The following is a 23,242-nucleotide window of genomic DNA, read 5'->3' as shown; positions in this document are numbered from 1 at the left end:
TGTGCGCCTATTCCCGAAACCCTTAAAATACGTAAATATTCACCAGACTTGATGCGACCGCCAAATTTGGTGAGTTTTTGAATATATTAAGCCCCTCAAAAAGCCAATTCATTTGACGGGAAAATAATAGAAGAAAGAAAGAATTAAAGCTGCGAGCAGCGATGGACAGGCCCTCGCGCCTCTGTGTGGGTCGGGGTTACCGGCGGACGCCGCTCCTTTCGACCATGCAAAATTTGGCACTCAGACGCCGCAAATCTTCACCAATGACAAGGGAACTCCCTGCCAAGTTCAACGATACCTCACACAAGACTCTACGTCATACGGTTCATTAGCTGTGAAAAGGGGCGTGGCTAAAGCATAGGGGGCGGGTCAAACCATCACCAATGAAGAAGGAAGTCTCTGTTGAGTTCAATGATACCTCACACAAGACTCTACCTTAGATGCGTCAGCATTTATTAAAGGGGGCAGGGCTTAAGCATAGGGGGCGGGTCAAACCATGACACATTAAAAACAATGTCTTTGCTGAGTTCAATGACACCTCACACGAGACTCTACCTTAAAAGGTTCAAATGTTATGAAAGGGGGCGTGGCCTGAGTAAGTGGGCGTGGCCATATTATAGGGGGCGGATCAGTATCACATGTAGACCACACATTCTGAGTTTCATGTAAATCGGATGATGTTTGTCATATAAGGCGCATTTCATGTTGCCAGCGGGGGGCGCTATGACCAAAAGTCAATTTTGGCCTGTAGGGGTCCTCAGGCCTGGACCCTCGTCAATCGTGAGAAATTTCGGGCAGATACGACAACGTACACTCAAGTTACAACAACTTCTTTGTTCATCGCTAAACACTCAAAATGGCCGCCACGCCACGCCCACACCGTCTGACGAAAAGTTTTTCTTTTAATAACTTTTCATCATTAAGGTGTTGGGATGGTACAGACCAAGTTTGAAGTCCATCGGATGAAATCTCTAGGAGGAGTTCGTTAAAGTATAGCACCTTGACTTTTAGGCCTACTTCCTGTTGCCACTAGGGGGCGCTATGACTTTAAGTAAATATCAGCCCTGATTTGTCCTCAGGGTTGGACTCTTATGAATCCTGAAAAGTTTCGAGGTAATCGGAGAACGTACATTCGAGTTACACCCACTTCCTGTTTCGGCGGCGAAACGCAAAAAATGACCGCCCTGCCACGGCCACGTCCTATGACGAAAAGTTTTTCTTTTAACAACTTTTCATCTTTAACATCTTAAGATTGCACAGACCGAGTTTGAAGTTGATCGGATGAAATCTCTAGGAGGAGTTCGTGAAAGTACGACATTTGGAAATGGCCAAAATCACACTAATTTCGAACATTTAATTCAAAATGGCGGACTTCCTGTTGGGTTTAGGGTATGGCTCTAATGAAGTTCTTTGTACATCTTGACATGATACATATGTGCACCAAGTTTCGTGAGTCTATGTTAAACACACTGCAGGGGCTCAATTTTCTTAACATTCTAGAGGGCGCTAGCGAGCCATTTTTGTGAGCCTATTCCCAAAACCCTTAAAATACGTACATTTTCACCAGACTTGATGCGACCACCAAATTTGGTGAGTTTTTGAATATATTAAGCCCCTCAAAAAGCCAATTCATTTTACGGGAAAATAATAATAGAAAGAAACAATAATTCCTTCAGTTTCAATAGGGCCTTCGCCGCTGTCGGCGCTCGGGCCCTAATAAGACGATGGCTAGATGTTACATTATGTGTGGTTAATACTGATCATAGACACTACGTGATTTACTGCATGGATTAACGTGTGATGAATTATTTCCCAGAGCTGGGATGCGTTCAGGCATCCATTAGAAAGATGCATTGGCTCAGCCAGTGAACAACGGTACGTGCCTGTAGCTAGCTTGCCCTGCTAGCTGATAGCCGTTAGCTGCTAGCTGCCGTCCTGTGAGTTTATTCAGACAGGCTTATGTGATAATCATCCCAGTAATAATAATCCACGGTGGTGTGGCTATGTCCTCCAGAGGACAGGTCATGTCACGTCTTGAAGTGTATTCCCCCCTAAAAAAAACAGTAGTGTGGTAGTAGCTGCTAGCTGCTAGTTGTAGCAGGAAAAGGTAAACAGTAGTGTGCCGATCGGAGCATAGTGTGTGAAGAGTGAAGGGCAGATTTGTTTACAAGGGAAGAAGCTTGGAGTAACGTAACTATGGCGAATATAGCAGATATACAACACACGGACGAGCCTTTTGAGTTATATGGTCGTCCTTATTTATTCGAATCCGAGTATACAGACGAATACTAGCCTCACAAGAGTTGGAAAGAACGAGACAGACAGAGGGGCAACAGGCAGATGAACTTGTTGCTCCAAGCGCAAGCTAAAGCTAGCATTCAGTAACTGGAAGACATAGCTAGCCACACCACCGCCGCTCCATGGATTGTTATTGGGATGATTATCACAGAAGCCTGGCTGAATACACTCACCGGAAGGCAGCTAACAGCTAGCGGGGCAAGCTAGCTACCGGCAGGATCGAGACAGGGACCAGGGTAGGTGAATTTAAACAATGTCTGAAGAAGCCATGAAGAAGAAGGTAGTAGTAGTTTATTGTTATTACAGTTTATTTAGTGTTATTTATTTGAAACTAATGAAACTTTCCGCTTGTCTACTACACTGTTTAGCTTGTGCTTCCAGTGATTCTGCCGTCCGTCATGGCGTCGTCACGTGGTCGTGGTCACGTGTTTGCAAAGGGTCTATACTGTCTATGGTACTGACAGGCTGCTTTGTGAGCGGCTCTGCTACACGCACATACACAGGGACCAGAGCAGACAGCAAAGCGACGTTGAACACAAAATGCCGAAGCGTTTCCTGCTAAAGATTTCCCACCGTGGTCAGAAAACACAAGGGAGACGCTTTGTCTCTAAAGTCGTCGCCTACTCGCTCGCCGTCACTCTCTCACTTAATTCTCCCTCGCTCTATCACCCACTCCCCCCACACACAGACTGCCGGCTCGACACACACACCAGCGCACAAGTATTTAACATCAGGCTACGGCGAAAGCTCTGCGTGGAGCCTGCGTACAACCATAAAACAAGACTTACAGCAGCTTAACAGTTGAACTGCAAAAAAAAAAAAAGGTCCCACATAGGCTACCGTCCCAGTCGGGACCGGAACAAGTGGGAGGCGGAGTGCACCGTGTGCAAAGCTGGCACATATGTTTTAGTGTCTTTATTATTTATCTTATTACATTGAAAAGGTATTAAGACATATTTTGTTGAAGCTGGATTTTCTAACACAGAAGAGGTCATATTTACATTTAACATTTAACATTTTCATATTATTTATTTATTTTAAAAGAGAGATTATTTTGTTACAGGTTGTTACAGATTTTATTTTATTACAGAACCGTTAACCGTTAATTAAGCCTGCCTTGTGTCTCGAGGCCGGGCCGAATGTCCTCTTTTTTGGAAATCAAAATATGGTCACCCTACATTATGATGTCGCGGCTCCTGCAGATGTTTGTGTGGGTTGCCACCGGTTCACCGTAACATGCCATGGCACATCTCACAGATTTTGAGGTATGACGGTGGCAAACAAGGGCTGTGTCCGAAATCACCCACTACTCATATAGGCCTACTAGAAAAACCATAGGCCTATACAACCAAACCAGTAGCCTGTCGTTGCCTAGCCTACTGTAGAGAAAGAGGATATCCGACTGCAACTGCAGGTGTTTGTAGCATCTGCTAGTGAGATACCGACATTTATAGTTTTATAAATATTAACACTAGCCAATATTAGACACACACACACACACACACACACGGCACCGAGTGTGGCTCTCCGATGCTCGGAGGTGAGCCGTGGCCGACTCGGAGTCCTGCCGCTGGAGGAGATGCGACAGTGAGGACCGGTTCAACAGCTTGAGCTCGTAGCGGCCGGTGAAGCTTCCGAGCACCGGGCTTCCACCGCTGCGAACGGGGTTTTTAGCTTTAGGAGCAGGCATTTTATCTGTTAATCCTGTAGACACTCAGGCGTTATGTAGTTGACACGCAGTGGTGAATTGTCTGCAGTGCTGGACGGGTTGTTGCCATGTTCCGATTGTTCTCATCTCAGCCTCTCCGAGACAAAATAGACATGCCATTTCAAAAATCTTTCATTTATTGTCAGAAATATCATGTTTTCAAAAGCATCACTTTCATCAAATTTTATGTGACATATTTAGAATGCAAGCAGTCACATCCGGACAAACGAGCAAGCTTATGTGCCCCGGCCCAATTTAACCCCTGCTAGTAGGCCTATATGAGTAGTGGGTGATTTTGGACACAGCCCTTGTTTGCCACCGTCATACCTCATAATCTCTGAAATGTGCCATGGGATTCTTACAGTGAAGCGGTGGCAACCCACGCAAACATCGGCAGGAGCCGCGGCATCATAATGCCACCAGAAATACCACACAAAAATCGGCAGGAGCCAGAGTAAATTTGTGGCATCTCAGGCTGCCACTGGAAATACCATATAAACGGCGAAAGATGCCGTGGCATCTCAGGAAAAATCATTGGCATCTCAACCTGCCACCTTAAATGCCACTACTAACAGAGGCAGATGCCGTGGCATCGAGGCAGATGCTGTGGCATCTCAACCTGCCACCTTAAATGCCACTACTAACAGAGGCAAATGCCGTGGCATCGAGGCAGATGCCGTGGCATCTCAACCTGCCACTGGAAATGCCACTGCGAGCTGCCGATGCCACTATTTGAGCTAGCCCCTGCTGGAACCAATAGGGTGTCAGAATGGCTATGTTTATACTTCTCATCCAACCACAATCATGTTAACTCTCTCCGGATGGAGCGATCTGGATAGGGTTTTTTGAGTGTGTGTGTTTGAACGATGACGAGCCGGAATGAAAACAAGCCGAACTGAAATATGAGTAACGAAGCTATTTTTAAAACGTAAGGAGTAGAAAGTACAGATAATTCTGTGAAAATGTAAGGAGTAGAAGTAAAAAGTATGCTGTAAAATAATTACTCCAGTAAAGTATAGATACCCAAAATCTCTACTTAAGTAAGGTAACGAAGTATTTGTACTTCGTTACTTGACACCTCTGGTTCAATGCAGAGGCGTAGGCAGTAATGGGCCAGGGCGGCACTGGCCCGCCCACTTTACTCACTGGCCCGTCCAGCCAAGTTTGATCAAAATATGTTTTGTTACGAAAAATATTCAAATGTATGCAAAAAAATAAATAATAACAGGACTAGCTAGTTGTATGTGTTTAATGTGTATTTTCTTCTGATTAAAACAAAACTGTTTAAACCAAACAATCAAACAATTAGATCAAACGCCTTCGGAACGTAGTTGGTTGCTATGGTAACAACAGGCGGTCTGCGGGCTGCCTTCAGCAGCTAACGTTAGCTAGCTGGCTGTTTAAACAACGTAGCTAGCTACCACGGATGTGTTAAGCAATGCACTGTTAAAAGTTACCGCGACAACAATGGCTTCTCTTTAAAGTGGTATGGACAGTTTTCTTGGATGGAATCCAGTGTAAATAAGGACGAGCTTTTCTGCAGCATGTGCAGACATTTCCCCAGCGGAGCTGACGGCCCATCAGCCAGAGAGGAGGCCCTCACACAGGTAACATTAAGTCAAACGTCTTTCACGCTTCTTGTGTTATTAATTAAGTAACCTAGCTAACCTAATAACCTTCCTATTTTAGTAAGAAATGGTGAATACTGATGATGGCTTCTAGCTGAAACACGTTTGTGTTTTGCCCACATTAAATAAGAAGATAACTTCTCTGTGAGTGACCTAGTTTTGAGTTTTCTTTGATCCTGTCACTGCCGTGGACTTAATACACTGTCTAAGATTTGGCACCTGGCTGGCCACTTTTCATTATATCTTTCATAATTTAGCTAAACAATGCTTGGCTGGAAGTTTTCATTCTTTGATTTTCTTTTACTGCTGGTAGCCATTTGCTGCTCATGATCTGACCGTAGTCCTGAAGCAACAATGCTGTTGCATTGTTCCATGTGTGATTTCTGTCTGATGGAGGCTATTCTACGTCCTACAGTATGTAAATGCCTTCTCTGCTGTGTGGGTTCATGTTTAGTTGCCACTTTGTGCAATAAAAGGGTTAATTTTATTACAGTGCTGTGCAGAGCCAATGCTGCCGTTTCTGCCGGTGCAAATATATTTTAGCCTGAATATGTTACAATCTACAGGTTTTTGTCTATATTGTTGTGTACAAACATTTTAGACGGAGGTTTGTTAGTTGAGCATGATAGAGACAGTACTGTTATTGCCGTTGTAATGCAGTATGTTGGAAGGTAAAATCGTTGCTGTTTTTTTCAGTTTTCAGTCTTTTAGAAAATGGCCCACCCACTTTTATACTGGCCCGCCCAAAATACTATTTCTGCCTACGCCCCTGGTTCAATGTGAATTGGCTGACTGAACTAACTGATTTGTATGCCATGCCTTCAGACAAGGAACATGCTTAATGCATAAAGTAAAGTATAACTAGCAAGGACTGCACATGGATTAGACCACCCTATGCAATGTAAGGTTAAAGTAAAAAAGTGTGATATTTATAATTGCTCCAAATAATATGTCTTTATTGATGTTCTGTAACCCAAATAGCTTATACTTTGATTCTGCACAAACACCTTTGCCACATCTTCACATCTCAGTTCTTCTCAGGCTGACCTTGTGACTGAAGCATTGCTCAGTAGAGAAGTCAGCGCTCTTGGCGATCACAGTCTCACTGGGGAGGATGGCGTAAGCCACAACCTGGACGTCTGGTGCCATGTCTGGAGACACTGTCAGCTTAAAGGACACCTCGCCCTCATTCACTGAAACAACATGAACAACAATCATCACTCACATGCCTCCACAGATCAATAGATTGGCCATGCTAACTCAAAGGATAATTTTAAGACAAGTCAATCTTTGCTCACCTGATTTATCTTTAACTTCAACCTGTTTAACTCCTTGTATAACAATGGCTCCTCTTGATAAGACCTGGGAAATTTAAAAGAAAATCACACAAAGAATGAGTAATGCAACAATAAAACCATATTTCCTTTAACAGCAGACTACAACACTGTCTGCTGTTCTCATATGTGGTTGTGTTTGCCATATAAGTTTAGAGTGTATGACATCAATAAACACTTGCCTGCCTAAAACACAGTTGCTAAAAGAATAGACTTGGGGCCTGTCTCATGATGCAAGTTGAACTTACTCAGGCTCTCTTTGAGGTATCTGACTTTACTAAACTGGCCCTGTTAACTCTGAGTTTAGTAAACCAACTATGTGCTTACTCACGTGAAAAAGGAGGGGTTTGTACTAGGGGTGGTAATCACCAGAGGCCTCACAATACGATATCATCACGATACCTACAGTATGTCACGATACGATATTATTGCGATTTTAAACATATTGCAATATTCTGCGATATACTGTAATGTATTACCTTTTTTCCAACTTCAAATTTTTCCCAATTTCAAATGATGTCCCCAAAGGAAAATTTTGTCAACATCTGTTTTATCTAAAAATATACATTTCTCTGTCTGCTCATCTCACTTCAATTTTATTGCTGCAAAATGGGATTGTCAAGCAGACAGACTGACCGACACATATATCATAAAAGATCGATACTTGGCATCTGTGTATTGATACAGTATTGCCACGAAAAATATTGCGATACTATGCTGTATTGATTTTTCCCCCCCACCCTTAGTTTGTACCAAACAGCCAATCAAATGCAACATCAACATATCCAGAGTGGCTTAATAAGATACTGATATAATTATTGATTCCTATATGCATTCCTGATAATGTTATCCATCTGAACACAAGTTTACAGGTGTTTGGAAGTACTACTGCATATGTGGAAAAAAAATGTATCCTTTTCTGACTCCACAAGTTGCATGAGTCAGCATTAATTTGGGCTAAGACTACAGTACAGTTTGAACATGTAAACAATCTGGGGATTTGGAGAAAGAAGACCTCTGCTATTAGCTACATTAGCCACTACTAGCCTAACACACAAGAATATCTGAACACACTGTCAGTGGTTGAGTTGCATTATGGGTAATGTAGCTGCTGGGTTTTGACAAAAAAGTATGGAATAAAAAATCTCTGGTTCCGCTGCATTGATTGTGATCTTTTTTCCTAAATAGGCATTTGTGATTCTACAGTGGTGTAATTGCACCAGCCTGAATATTTAGCTTGATGCACTCAATTCTTAATATTTGGATAAAAGTAGTAATAAAATGGAAACACACAATCTGAATTTTCTTTTGCTGATTTGTTTAACAGTTTTGTTCAATACAGTGCTTGCAACTGTAAACGGGGTTAGCCCTAAAGTTAGTTAAACTTTGCCTATTATTACTCAACATGGTCTATACTTAAATGTAGCACAGAACACAAACTCTGCTGGGTATTTGGTGTCTCCAGTCTTACCAGGTAAACTGTGGATATCAGTTATGGGATGTAAAGGTAATTTTAAAAAACATCTTCCCCATGGCCATGTCTCTGGAAGAGAACTGGTGACAGGAAAATAGTTCACCAACCACTCACCAGATACATCACATCCACAAAGCCCTGGGCCTCTCCAACTACGGTGTATTGGATGAAGATGTCTTCTTCTTTGTCACAGGAAAGTGGTTCATCCTTCTTCTTTACGTCCAGGAAGCTGACTGTTTTAGTATCAGGAGAAGAAAGTGTGGCCAAAGACACTGTGTGATCGTTAGACTCATAGTATGGTGTTCTATAAGGAGGATAGCCCAGTGTCGGTGTGTTGCTAACCTAGAGAGTAGAGAAAAAAAATTAATATAAATGTCATCATGGTGGTTAAAGTAGAAGAAAGTGTCAGTTTTTTCAGCCAACACAAATGTTTACGTATAGACATAGTAGAGAGTTCCTATGGCACATTGGTCAGTTGCAGCATATTGAGAAACCATTTTAGGTTTATTATTTTCATAAAAGTGTTATAATGTGATTGGAAATGTTTGATTATAGACTGTAGTTTCTACTTCTTACTTGTAAGTGGATGTCCCCTTCAAAGTCAGCTGTGCTTAATGAGAAAGTGGCGACACCATCACCGTCGGTTGTGAGATTCTGTAACCAACGCGATGACCACATTTCACCCTCAAACAGGAACACGGGCATGTCAGGAATGGGTGTATTATTGTAATAAACTGCTTTAACCTGTTGGAAGCACAACGTTGTATCACCGAGAATGCACACTGCTTCAGTTACACTGTGTATAGAATCACATTGAAGAAGTGAAGACCAAATGCACTTACTTTTCCTTCCACATTTGATCCTTTGTTATAAATCTTGGGAATGTCAGTTAAAGACAGCTTTCCAACAACATATGAAATCACCGTAGTCTTCTCTTGTGGGCGTGAAATACCTGTACAAGAAGCCTTCATGTTACAACAATGTGGACGCCATATTGTTTCATACATGGCATAGTCATTTTGTTATTATAGGCCTACTAATTCTTTTTAAAATATAAGTACAATATATTTTATGACTTGCCTGTCTCCTCCTCTTCCATATTTGCACTGAGTTGCAGTACATCTCGCAGCGCCTTTTGTGCAATTTTCGTGAAAGTTGACATTGTGAAGATAAAAGTGGCACAGCCTCTCTTGTCCGTCTATAAAGCACAATAAAATAAGAAAATACAGTGCCTTGCGAAAGTATTCGGCCCCCTTGAACTTTTCGACCTTTTGCCACATTTCAGGCCTCAAACATAAAGATATAAAACTGTAATTTTTTGTGAAGAATCAACAACAAGTGGGTCCCAATTATGAAGTGGAACGAAATTCATTGGCTATTTCAAACTTTTTTAACAAATAAAAAACTGAAAAAGTGGCCGTGCAAAATTATTCAGCCCCTTTACTTTCAGTGCAGCAAACTCTCTCCAGAAGTTCAGTGAGGATCTCTGAATGATCCAATGTTGACCTAAATGACTAATGATGATAAATAGAATCCAGCTGTGTGTAATCAAGTCTCCGTATAAATGCACCTGCTCTGTGATAGTCTCAGAGGTCCGTGAAAGCGCAGAGAGCATCATGAAGAACAAGGAACACACCAGGCAGGTCCGGAGATACTGTTGTGGAGAAGTTTAAAGTCGGATTTGGATACAAAAGATTTCCCAAGCTTTAAACATCCCAAGGAGCACTGCGCAGCGATAATATTGAAATGGAAGGAGTATCAGACCACTACAAATCTACGAAGACCCGGCCGTCCCTCTAAACTTTCAGCTCATACAATGAGAAGACTGATCAGAGATGCAGCCAAGAGGCCCATGATCACTCTGGATGAACTGCAGAGATCTACAGCTGAGGTGGGAGACTCTGTCCATAGGACAACAATCAGTCGTATACTGCACAAATCTGGCCTTTATGGAAGAGTGGCAAGAAGAAAGCCATTTCTTAAAGATATCCATAAAAAGTGTCGTTTAAAGTTTGCCAAAAGCCACCTGGGAGACACACCAAACATGTGGAAGAAGGTGCTGTGGTCAGATGAAACCAAAATCGAACTTTTTGGCAACAATGCAAAACGTTATGTTTGGCGTAAAAGCAACACAGCTCATCAACCTGAACACACCATCCCCACTGTCAAACATGGTGGTGGCAGCATCATGGTTTGGGCCTGCTTTTCTTCAGCAGGGACAGGGAAGATGGTTAAAATTGATGGGAAGATGGATGGAGCCAAATACAGGACCATTCTGGAAGAAAACCTGATGGAGTCTGCAAAAGACCTGAGACTGGGACGGAGATTTGTCTTCCAACAAGACAATGATCCAAAACATAAAGCAAAATTTACAATGGAATGGTTCACAAATAAACATATCCAGGTGTTAGAATGGCCAAGTCAAAGTCCAGACCTGAATCCAATCTAGAATCTGTGGAAAGAACTGAAAACTGCTGTTCACAAACGCTCTCCATCCAACCTCACTGAGCTCGAGCTGTTTTGCAAGGAGGAATGGGCAAAAATGTCAGTCTCTCGATGTGCAAAACTGATAGAGACATACCCCAAGCGACTTACAGCTGTAATCGCAGCCAAAGGTGGCGCTACAAAGTATTAACTTAAGGGAGCTGAATAATTTTGCACGCCCAATATTTCAGTTTTTTATTTGTTTAAAAGGTTTGAAATATCCAATAAATTTCGTTCCACTTCATGATTGTGTCCCACTTGTTGTTGATTCTTCACAAAAAATTACAGTTTTATATCTTTATGTTTGAGGCCTGAAATGTGGCAAAAGGTCGAAAAGTTCAAGGGGGCCGAATACTTTCGCAAGGCACTGTAAAATGAAAAAGTGAAGGACATTACAAACTTTTCCACACGTCATGCCCTTATCATTTCTTAAAAAAATGTAACTGTCAAATCTTTATATCTAACTACTATCTCCATTGTATAAAAATGAACTTTTAAACTCCTCAATTTGTCCATTAGACTGACAAGACAGATAACAATATGTAGTGTTAAATGTAGACAGTGTACATTCTGTAGGAGAATATGTAAGGTCTATGCACCTTGCTTCGTGAGACTGTCACCATGGCTACTGTACCTGCTTTGTCTCCTCGTAGCAAGGCATCGGGATTTCAGGGATTTCCTCTGGATGTTCAGGGTTGTATACAAGCAGTATACCATAATAGGCATCTAAAGGTCGGCACACCTTAAAGTCAACACTGCCTGGCACAGGCTGTCCGTATGTATACCTAATTAGATGGACATAAAAAAATATTGTTATTGAAAAGAAACCTTCTCTAAACTGGACCCATTTTAGATTATTTAAGAGTAATGAGCAAAATAGCTTTTACTTACGTTGCACAGACTTCAGCCTTGATTTCTTCCTGATTAATACTTACTTCATCAAATGCATTTATTTTTACATCAAATTTAGGCAAAACTGGGGACAAAATATGATTATTAGAACTTTTGCTTCATTACACATGGATTGAAATGGATGGTAAAAAAACTAACTTACCGTATTTTTCCACCTCGAAGCTGTGTTGTATTTTATCTGACCCAATCGACACAGTAACTTGGTAGGGTCCTTCACGAGCCTCAGAGTTCAAGGGGTAAGAAAGCTGCAATATCTTACTATTGGATGTTTCATTCAGCCACTGTCCAATCCTGTTGCTGTAAGAATCCTGTTAAGTGAAGTAAATGGGAAGAACATGTGAAAATAGGAAACTCGTGAATACAGGAAGAGCATGTTTCTTCTTCTCCTTCCACAAGATGGCTTCTAAAACTGGGCCATGGTTGAGTGTAAAACATTGGACTTCTTGACTCTCAGTGGGGAAAAAACAGTGCAGCCCTTTTTATTGACCTTTCGAAGGCATTTGATGCAGTGGAGCACACAGTACTTAAACAGAGACTGTATAGGGCTGGGCTTTGTGAACAAAACTGTTGGCTGGTTTGTTAACTACCTTACAGATAGAACTCAGTGTGTGCAGGCGGTGGGTAGCACTTCTCGCTACCTAAAAATAACAAAAGGTGTGCCTCAGGGGTCAGTCCTGGTGCCACTGTTATTCATCCTCTACATCAATAATATTGATCATAATGTGTCTAACGTAAAATTTCATTTTTATGCTGATGACACTGCAATGTACTGCTCAGCACCCACTGCAGACCAGGCCCTCTCTCAGCTACAACTTGCTTTCAACACGCTTCAACATAATCTCTATGATTTAAAACTTGTTTTAAATGCAGATAAAACTAAAGTCATGCTTTTTTCCAATTCAAAATTTAAATCAAATCTGCTCTCAATCCTCACTTCTCATGGTACAAAAATTGAATGTGTATCTAAGTACAGATATCTTGGTATTTTAATTGATGAATCTATTTCTTTTACCCTTCATATTGAGCAGCTAGCTAAAAGATTAAAACTTAAAGGGGTGATAGAATGATTATATAGGGTATTTCACACTGTTCCTTATGGTCTCCTAATGGGGTATGTAACATTGGTTGGGCTGAAAATGGCCTGGTTGATACTTTATGGGCCCTTATGCATCCCTGTGTTTTGGCCCTATTTGTAACAAGAGCTTTTCTTCCGAGAAAATCAACTATATAAAGCTCAAATATGGGCCGTTTTACAAAAATTGATGGCTAATTGCAAATTTGGTAAGACGTGTCGGACTTTAGGAGCTCCACACAGTCTGACGAGAAAGCGACAGCCTGCTGGGCTCCATACCCAGGGCAAAGTCACCCTTTGTGGATACTGCACTACGGGGCTCCGCGGCCAGCTGCCCGCATAACTATATCTATAAATAATACATTTACGGTTTTGAATGTCCCAATGTCTTATAAAGCTAACCGTTGTGTCCGATTTGATTTTAAGGCATTTTTATGAACGCGGTAGCCTTTGTAGGACAAGCAGCTGCTTGCTATATGTCCCATTCATTACAATGGGGAAATACCGCAGCTGCTAGCTACACTTTCGTCATAACTAAATTATATTTAGTTTGAATTTCGCACGCCACTTATACAACATCATTCCCCAATGTCTTATAAAGCTAACCGTTGAGTCCGAATTGATTTTAAGGCATTTTTATGAACGCTCGTGTGCGCTTTGTAGGACGAGAAGCTGCTTGCTATATGTCCCATTCATTACAATGGGGAAATACCGCAGCTAGCTAGCTACATTGTCGCCATAACTAAATTATATTTACAGTTTGAATTTCGTCACGCCACTTATACATCATCATTCCCCAATGTCTAATAAAGCTAACCGTTGTGTCCGATTTGATTTTAAGGCATTTTTATGAACGCAAGGCGTCTTTGTAGGACGAACAGCTGCTTGCTATATGTCCCATTCATTACAATTGGGAAATACCGCAGCTTGCTCACTTTTGCATAACTAAATTATATTTACAGTTTGAATTTCGTCACGGCATGAATATTACAGGTTCCTCAAGGTCTTACAAAGCTTAGCTAACACTTGTCCGATTTCGGATTTCAATTGAATGTATTTTTGTGAATGTCAGAGTTAGGAGGAGGCTAGCTAGCTCTCATTGATGGACTCCATCTCACCGCGGCTCTATCAATGAGACTCGCGGACAAGAGGCGTTTATTTCCCCGATTGTTTGTTTAAATAACTCAACACACATACCCATTATAAGATTAACTGGAACCTGCGGGCTGCGGGTAAAAGATTGCGGCGTAACAAGCTCGCTGACACTGCGGTCAGGGCGGCGATGTAGCAGCCCAGGTGGCACCAACACGGCACTAAACTCCGACACACAGTCGGAGAAAATTTGCAATTAGCCATCCATTTTCGTAAAGCGGCCCATATTTGAGCTTTATATGGTTGATTTCTCGCATAAAAAAGTTTCAGAAGTGAATTTTGTAATGGAATAGCAGAGATCTGCGTGACCTAGCTAGATTCAGAAGACTACCTGATCTCAGGTCAGTTGTGTAGCCTATGTAAATGTTGGGGCGTGACTGTTCTCTTAAGGTTCCGGATTTTGAGATGCTTGCACAAGCAACTCAGCTTTGTTGGGATTCGCCCGTTTTCAGAGGCAGTTTCAAAATATGAGATTTTCATAGCAAAGGGGTGTCAGTGGGATTTTGAGCTTCTATGTATGTCCTATTTACCCACCAAACTCGTCGTTATTCAACTATGACAGGGTAAAATCGGTTTTGCATTCTATCACCCCTTTAAATTAGGGTTTTATTTCAGAATCAAATCCTGCCTCTCGTTCGAATCTAGAAAGAGGCTGGTCAATGCCACTTTTATGTCTGTACTTGACTATGGTGATGTTTTATACATGCATGCTTCGTTTAAAAGTGCACTGGACACTGTACACCATGGAGCTCTGAGGTTCATCACTGGTATGAAAGCCCTCACTCACCACTGTGAACTATATGAACGTGTTGGATGGCCTTCTTTAACAACACGGAGACTTCAACACTGGCATACTCTCATATACAAGGCTATTTTAGGTCTCCTTCCATCCTACCTTCTGACCTATATCAATCTAAACAGTACTGGGACTTACAATCTTCGTTCCCAGGATCTTTTCCTTATGTCTGTTCCTAAGGTTAGAACTGAGCTGGGGAAAAAGGCATTTAAGTTTGCTGCTCCCTCTGCATGGAACAAGTTACAGAAATCCCTGAAACTTACTAAACTGGTCTCAGTGATCGCTTTTAAGAGGATGTTGTTTGACTTGGAGGGAATGACATCTGGCTGTAGATGTTTTACCTAATGTGTTTAGTATTCTGGTTGACTCTGAGGGATTTGCTGTTTCTGTTGTTTTATGTTCTTAGTGTTTTTGTGTATTTTGTATTGGCATGTATGTGTGGTTGTACTGCTGCCTGCCTTGGCCAGGACACTCTTGAAAAAGAGATTTTTAATCTCAACGAGTTTCTTCATGGTTAAATAAAATAAAAAAATTAATGAATGTACTGGCAGGCTAATATCAGTGCCCAGTTTCAGATATTGGTCTGATTAGTGTATAGTGGACAAATGTACATAAAGAAGTTGCTGCAAAAAATATACACTATTTATATCCTTTTTAAATCAAGTTTCATGTAGTTTGACAAATACATCTTATATTTTGGTCCACTTACTAGCTTTATTAGCTAAAGTTTATGCAGTGCAAAAAAAAAAAAACATTTCTACTGAACTCCATCCATCTACTGATGAAGAATATTAATAAAGGCTGTTAATATCACCAGAAAATGCCATTTGTCAAATACTTAATTCAAGAAGGGGAAGGGAAAATAAGAAAGAAAATGCAGCCTGTTAAACAAGATTTTTGAGTAAAGAAAGTTGGTGTCCAAGGTCATGCATGAATTCTTACACTTTACTGTCATTGTTCATTAATGCCTTGTTCAAGTTGTAAAATAGGCCTATCCTTCCACACAGTGTAGTGTGTGTTTGTCACATTTGATATCAGAATCAGTGAAACATTCCATAAAGCTTGGGCCTGACAGCTTATAAATCACTTCATGTTTTTAGGAGATTAACATGCTGAACTTTCAATAGACATTATAAAGCATTTTGTTTTATAGTATTTGTCTTGAATCAAACTTTAAAAAAATTTAACTTTCAGTTTATTATACCCAGTAGTGTGTTTAAGTGTGGATATTAGTCTTACCTCAATTTCGATTATATCGTACTGTAAAGAAAGAAAGAAAGAAAGACACAAAACATGAAGAAAAAAAACATTTAAAAAAGGCTTGTCATTTTTGGAGAAAAAAATACTGTTCTATTGTAATCTTTAGTATAGATTCCACTGTTATTTCTAATTAAATGGGATCATGTGTGACACAGTAACTACGTTTACATGCAGCCAATAACCCGTTCAAAACTGGAATATTAGCAATAACCCGGTCGCGCACGGCCATGTAAACACCGGCAAAAACCCGAATATGCTCATATTCCGGTTTTTAAAAACCCGAATAAAGAAAACCTGCGCGCAGTATACCGGAAGTAAACAAGAAGTAGAGGTAAACATGGTGAGACGCAGCACAGCACCACACTTTTGGAGCGAGGAGGAAACCAATTTCTTTATTAGTGTGGTGAAAACCATGAATATAATGTCTTTTGTTGACGGCAGAAAGTACCGAGATAGTGAGATTTATAAGAACGTGACCGAAAAGTTACTGCGTCTTAAGGTTGTCCGTAGGCTACGTCCAGACGCTAACCGTGCGTCGCCGTTTACGTCGGGATATTGCCAATTGATTACAAATTCCATGTATACAGGAGTAACTCTCTCTGCTCACGCATGTAAACGGGTTATTCCGATTGTTTCAGAAACCCGAATAGTGACCTTAACCCGACCATAACCCGAAAATTGACAGCTTGTAAACGTAGTCAATGTTGCAAAATAAGAAAACACATGTTGGAATGGATCCATCACTGGGTCAGCAACCTTCAAAGCAGCTTGGTAGTTTTACCTAAAGGGGCTGTGGTTGTACTACTGACCCAGAGCTTCACCAGTAGCTCATATTCTGGTTCAATCAAAACTAAAACCTGCACCATTATCAAACCGTATCACTGATACTGTTTATGAATGAGACCTAAAGAAAGGAAAGACTGTTCAAACACTCACAAGCTGATTGACCGGTCTTAACTTGGTATCCAGTGTGATGACTCTGAATTGCACTGAGAGACATGCAGAGAGATTACATGAAGCCTTTACAGTGTTAAACATCCTAACAGGCCAGTGATTGGTCTTCTGTTACTGAGAAATTACATCAAATTTGAAAGAAAGAAGAAAAGGTGAGAAAAATTGATAGTTTACTATTGGCATTCCCTCTTGTTGTCTGCCATAGAACTGCATACATTAATAAATAAAAAAAGTAATCAGTGGAAAATGTCCCAGTATCCCAAGAAGGAAACCTCACTTTCAGCTCAGTGTGCATAATTAATATTAACATTTAGGAATCTGGACACAGCCTTGGATTTCAATAAACTGATGGATAGTTTTGCACGGAAACCGCTGATAAGGAAAAGCATTAACTTTGAGATAAGATAGCTGACACAGTTACTCTCTTAAATAAATATTGTAAATGTGGGACATCACTAATATGAATGTGGGGACATCTGGGCTCTTAACTGTTGCAGCAGGGGAAAAAGCAGTAATTTCATTTGTACTAACATATTAGTATGTATACTGTATATGCTAAAATTTTTCTGGGCTTCTGTGATTTTAACCTTTACTGCCTGTTATAATTACTGTTGATATTCTGGGGAACAATCAGTTTCTCACTACCTGTTAGAGCCAATAGTTAGTCAGAGCTGACAGATTTCTATCATTGTGGGGCTTTATTTTCAAATCCTGGGAATGTCAATATACAATAAAATGATATTGTGGCAATACTTTTCTTACCCTGTGCTTCATGTGTGACAGGTTAAAGAATATACTCATAGCCTGTTATACACTAAAAGGTATTGGTACATTCATAGCACGTGAGGATCTTAAAATAGCTCAGGTTAAAAGGCACTCAGTACATTGTTCATAGAGATTGAAAAAGTTAAAATATATCACGCATACAAAGAAGAATAATGTGTAAACATTACATTGATTACTTTATTTTGTGGTGCATCATTTAAGGGTAAAAGTATTAATCTGTGATCTACTAAGTGCTCTTAATCTATGAGCCTGAGATCGATTGCTTTGGTCTCCACCCAAGTTCCCTGGGAAATCGCAAATCGCGGTTGTTTCCTCATTACACTAAAGTTCTCAGTGAGGAAACATCAGTGCATCACTCTCGTGATTATTTCTCTCCTTTTTCAGGTATGTTATTGATATAAAACGGAGTTCATTTAATAACTTGCTACTTTCTAACATGTCAATAGTGTTTAAGGTGTGTGTTAGTAACATTTTGTGTAATTTAGAGTTAAGTTTGCAGAACATAATGTGTGTGTGAGAGCGGAGCCCCCGCTCGGTTACAGAGAAGAACAGCTCCGTAGGCTACTGGGATTAGACGCCATTTTATGTCAATTGTGAATTAACATGTACGCAGTTAATAATCTATTTTGCGGTGTTATTTGTATAATGTGTTTCAATGTGTTTCAAGCACTTCATTGACATTTGTGATAAATTTAGTTATGGTTTACTGAGCTAAAACTAATTTGTGCTTAACAGTTATATTGAAAAATGTGTATACGTTTCAGTGAATTACAGTGTATGCTATTGTGACTTGAATAAGCCTTGTACCCTACAAAACTATTTCCTGTAGATCTGTTCTGTAAAATGTGGTACTGTTGTAAAATGGAATTATACTAAAGTTCTCAGTGAGGAAACATCAGCGCATCACTCTCGTGATTATTTCTCCCCTTTTTCAGGGGCGTAACACATGCACTGCAATTATTTGTAAAGAGGAAACTTGTCTATATATGGTACCATATTGTGTACTACGTCATAGATCTTTGATTTGATTTATTTGCACAAAACATGACAACATAAGAAAATAAGTAAGTTGTGCAGGTGAGGAAAAAAACTAAAACCTAGAGGCTTATGGAAGGAATCTCACCTCAGTTATTATTATTATTATTATAAGCAAACACAAAGTCATGTAATCTATATAAGTGACCAAGCATAGAATCAAAAACCAAATGAACCAACATAAATCAAGTAAAGTCAAGTAATCTAGATAAGTAACCAAGTAAAAATAGATTAAAAAAGCAAATATAAAGTAAACAACATAAATCAAGTAAAAACCCATCAGCTCAAAATTACCTGTTTGTCCTGGGAGGTAGATTGGTTTATCTGTTTGGATGAATGTCATTGGTCGGTAGACTTTGATCTTAACTTTTCGGACTTGTTTAGAGTAGAATGTGTCGCCTCGTACCTCCACCACAAAGTTCTGCACCACTTCATCCTGCACTAAAGGAACCTGTGACAGAGATTTTATAGACACCGAGAGAGCCATTATATCACATTAAAATATGATTCATGAATATTTAACTTGATCTGTTGTAACTTGAATTGTTAAAATCCTTAAATCACAAATGGATTACAACAGCAGTTGTCAATTTACACAACTTATTTATTTATATTGTGTACTTTCTGTGTGGTTCTATGTGTTATGAAATCCCATTAAGCTAACACATTTTATGGAAATGGACACATGAATCAAATCAGGAAAGCTGCTGACCTTAAATTTAGTGCAGGTATGAAATTCTTGACTGGACGTCTCCTTCAGAAGGGTTGTATTCGCCTCTTGGGACATCAGAGTGACGCTCATTTCCAGAGTCTCGCTGGGCTGCAGGAGACTCGCACAGAATTTGGTCTCAGCTCCAGATTCAAGAATTGCAGGAATGGCTACCATGTACTGCCTACAGCCACAGACACACATACAGTAGATATCTCACTGGATCTTACATGGAAATAACCCCAACCCATAAGATTATGCAGCATAAAATCCTTTCCCATGATCAATTCATTCAACCACAGACTATTATTATTTTTAAACTGTAGAGGTAACTTACGGTCCTGCCACCGCTTGGCCCACGCACATCCAGCTCAAGAAGACACACAGTTTCCATGTCCACATCTGAATCCCAGGACGACCCATGACTGAATGAGATGATCCTGAGTCAGCATTTGTTTAATAGTCTCTGATAGAGACACCCACAAACCCACCCACACATCCCCTCTGTTTGATTTTAAGGTAACCCATTCAATCATTTATAGACTTCATGTTGTGGTGTGTAATGCTGACTGCAATTAATTGGGCAATGTTTGAAGTCCAGATAGTTTAATTCCAACTATAATAATGAAAATATGAAAAGATATTTTTTTACTGAATCAGTCTGTTTATATAATTTTAGAATATGCAAATAAAAAAAAAAGGTGAAATGTGTAGTTCCTTGCCACATGCTCCAAAAAAAAAAAAAAAATCGGGGCAGCATAAAAAGAAGAAATCGGGGCAGTATTTGACCTTGTGCAAAAACTGCATGATTTACTTTTTACTAGTTCGGCACACAACAAACCATGCAACGTCCTCAAAAATGTAACTGAGATTCTGCGTTCCAGTCCCAGGAGAATCTAGCTCCATCCTGGCGAGATTACTCGCTCAGTGGAGCGCGTGGAGACAACAGCCTGGCCAGAGTTTCACCAACTCAAATTTAAGACGTCTTAAGACCTCTAAGACGCTATGTAATACCTTTATCACAACATCAACTATGCCCTGAATTCTGTTTTAGTATCGTTAAACTTGAACTTCCCCATAGTTGAAGAATAAAATCAGTTTTATGTCTGTGATTGACTCGCACCAATAACACAAAAGCTGATTGGCTGCAATACAAGTTGCATGTTGGTAGTACATTTGTAGTCGTAATACAACAAAATATTTGGACTAGTGAAAGAAAAAACACCACGGAATAAAAAAAGAGAGCATTATAAGTAACATTGCATGGATGTAGTAAAATAAAGACCCGTTTAAAATGATTTAAGACCTAGAACACAATACTTCAGCGAATGTAAGACTTAAGTCACAGGCAGCAATGCGAGGGAAGCAGATGTGAGGCAAGCAAGCTGGGATCCAGGCTAGGCTAACGGTACGTGTCCACTGGCCACTTCCACACTGGCCACTTCCACACTTCCCATTCATTGTCTATGTAAGCAGCCAGGCAAAGCATTCTGGTAGCGTCGCAGCGACTTCGAGATGCAGGCATCGAGCTAACCGCTCCTCATTTGCATACAGTGCCTTGCGAAAGTATTCGGCCCCCTTGAACGTTTCGACCTTTTGCCACATTTCAGGCCTCAAACATAAAGATATAAAACTGTAATTTTTTGTGAAGAATCAACAACAAGTGGGACACAATCATGAAGTGGAACGAAATTTATTGGATATTTCAAACCTTTTAAACAAATAAAAAACTGAAATATTGGGCGTGCAAAACTATTCAGCCCCCCTTAAGTTAATACTTTGTAGCGCCACCTTTTGCGCGCGCGATTACAGCTGTAAGTCGCTTGGGGTATGTCTCTATCAGTTTTGCACATCGAGAGACTGACATTTTTGCCCATTCCTCCTTGCAAAACAGCTCGAGCTCAGTGAGGTTGGATGGAGAGCGTTTGTGAACAGCAGTTTTCAGTTCTTTCCACAGATTCTAGATTGGATTCAGGTCTGGACTTTGACTTGGCCATTCTAACACCTGGATATGTTTATTTGTGAACCATTCCATTGTAGATTTTGCTTTATGTTTTGGATCATTGTCTTGTTGGAAGACAAATCTCCGTCCCAGTCTCAGGTCTTTTGCAGACTCCATCAGGTTTTCTTCCAGAATGGTCCTGTATTTGGCTCCATCCATCTTCCCATCAATTTTAACCATCTTCCCTGTCCCTGCTGAAGAAAAGCAGGCCCAAACCATGATGCTGCCACCACCATGTTTGACAGTGGGGATGGTGTGTTCAGGGTGATGAGCTGTGTTGCTTTTCGCCAAACATAACGTTTTGCATTGTTGCCAAAAGTTCGATTTTGGTTTCATCTGACCACAGCACCTTCTTCCACATGTTTGGTGTGTCTCCCAGGTGGCTTTTGGCAAACTTTAAACGACACTTTTTATGGATATCTTTAAGAAATGGCTTTCTTCTTGCCACTCTTCCATAAAGGCCAGATTTGTGCAGTATACGACTGATTGTTGTCCTATGGACAGAGTCTCCCACCTCAGCTGTAGATCTCTGCAGTTCATCCAGAGTGATCATGGGCCTCTTGGCTGCATCTCTGATCAGTCTTCTCATTGTATGAGCTGAAAGTTTAGAGGGACGGCCGGGTTCGCTTAGATTTGTAGTGGTCTGATACTCCTTCCATTTCAATATTATCGCTTGCACAGTGCTCCTTGGGATGTTTAAAGCTTGGGAAATCTTTTTGTATCCAAACCGGCTTTAAACTTCTCCACAACAGTATCTCGGACCTGCACGGTGTGTTCCTTGTTCTTCATGATGCTCTCTGCGCTTTACACGGACCTCTGAGACTATCACAGAGCAGGTGCATTTATACGGAGACTTGATTACACACAGCTGGATTCTATTTATCATCATTAGTCATTTAGGTCAACATTGGATCATTCAGAGATCCTCACTGAACTTCTGGAGAGAGTTTGCTGCACTAAAAGTAAAGGGGCTGAATAATTTTGCACGGCCACTTTTTCAGTTTTTTATTTGTTAAAAAAGTTTGAAATAGCCAATGAATTTCGTTCCACTTCATAATTGGGACCCACTTGTTGTTGATTCTTCACAAAAAATTACAGTTTTATATCTTTATGTTTGAGGCCTGAAATGTGGCAAAAGGTCGAAACGTTCAAGGGGGCCGAATACTTTCGCAAGGCACTGTAGCTGTGGTCCAGGCTACTTTATGCAAATAAGGGCAACTCAACGCCTCTCGAAAACTCACGGAAATCTTTTAAACTGACCATTGTCGATTTAAAAATAAGGACAGATTCAGCAACTGCATAGCCTGTTTGTTGCTTTTGTCATGCAAACAGCTCTTAACGATTACTAGGGCCAAAGTAGACACAATTTTCCAGTAAATAAACATTTGTGAACGGATAAAGTCACATACTGGTCATGAGTTACAACACAGTAGAGAAGATGTGCTGACCGTTGAAAATAGGTCAACAATAAAACTAAACTAAAATATAATCATTCAAACATGCCAAGGCATGACATGATAATCAATGAGATATTGAAGACATCTTAACAACTTGAGTACCTCAGATTCCTTCAACCTTTTAAACGATAGGTGTTATGGTCCGGATAACACTCTGGGTAACATTCAACACACAAACTGG

The 23,242-nt window shown here is 40.4% G+C and overlaps 1 protein-coding gene across 1 annotated transcript in view; it reads right to left on the bottom strand.

Moving 5' to 3' along the window:
- The window catches only part of LOC120573299 (alpha-2-macroglobulin-like), a 58,324-nt gene that overhangs the window by 30,594 nt on the left and 4,488 nt on the right, over window positions 1-23,242 (bottom strand). The window contains exons 2-15 of the mRNA XM_039822956.1: window positions 19,940-20,027; window positions 19,606-19,786; window positions 19,188-19,344; window positions 17,055-17,107; window positions 16,098-16,118; window positions 11,981-12,146; window positions 11,818-11,902; window positions 11,561-11,711; window positions 9,523-9,640; window positions 9,285-9,394; window positions 9,019-9,186; window positions 8,557-8,784; window positions 6,933-6,996; window positions 6,682-6,827 (exon numbers count right to left, since the gene is read on the bottom strand). Of these exons, the coding sequence (XP_039678890.1) occupies window positions 6,682-6,827; window positions 6,933-6,996; window positions 8,557-8,784; window positions 9,019-9,186; window positions 9,285-9,394; window positions 9,523-9,640; window positions 11,561-11,711; window positions 11,818-11,902; window positions 11,981-12,146; window positions 16,098-16,118; window positions 17,055-17,107; window positions 19,188-19,344; window positions 19,606-19,786; window positions 19,940-20,025 (1,734 nt within the window). The 5' untranslated portion in view covers window positions 20,026-20,027. The remainder of the gene's footprint in view (window positions 1-6,681; window positions 6,828-6,932; window positions 6,997-8,556; window positions 8,785-9,018; window positions 9,187-9,284; window positions 9,395-9,522; window positions 9,641-11,560; window positions 11,712-11,817; window positions 11,903-11,980; window positions 12,147-16,097; window positions 16,119-17,054; window positions 17,108-19,187; window positions 19,345-19,605; window positions 19,787-19,939; window positions 20,028-23,242) is intronic.

This window comes from Perca fluviatilis, chromosome 2, assembly GCF_010015445.1.
Source record: "Perca fluviatilis chromosome 2, GENO_Pfluv_1.0, whole genome shotgun sequence".
Classification (NCBI taxonomy): Eukaryota; Metazoa; Chordata; class Actinopteri; order Perciformes; family Percidae; genus Perca; species Perca fluviatilis.
The sequence above is the reverse complement of the archived record's forward strand: the minus strand, read 5'-3'. Positions and strand labels throughout refer to the sequence as shown.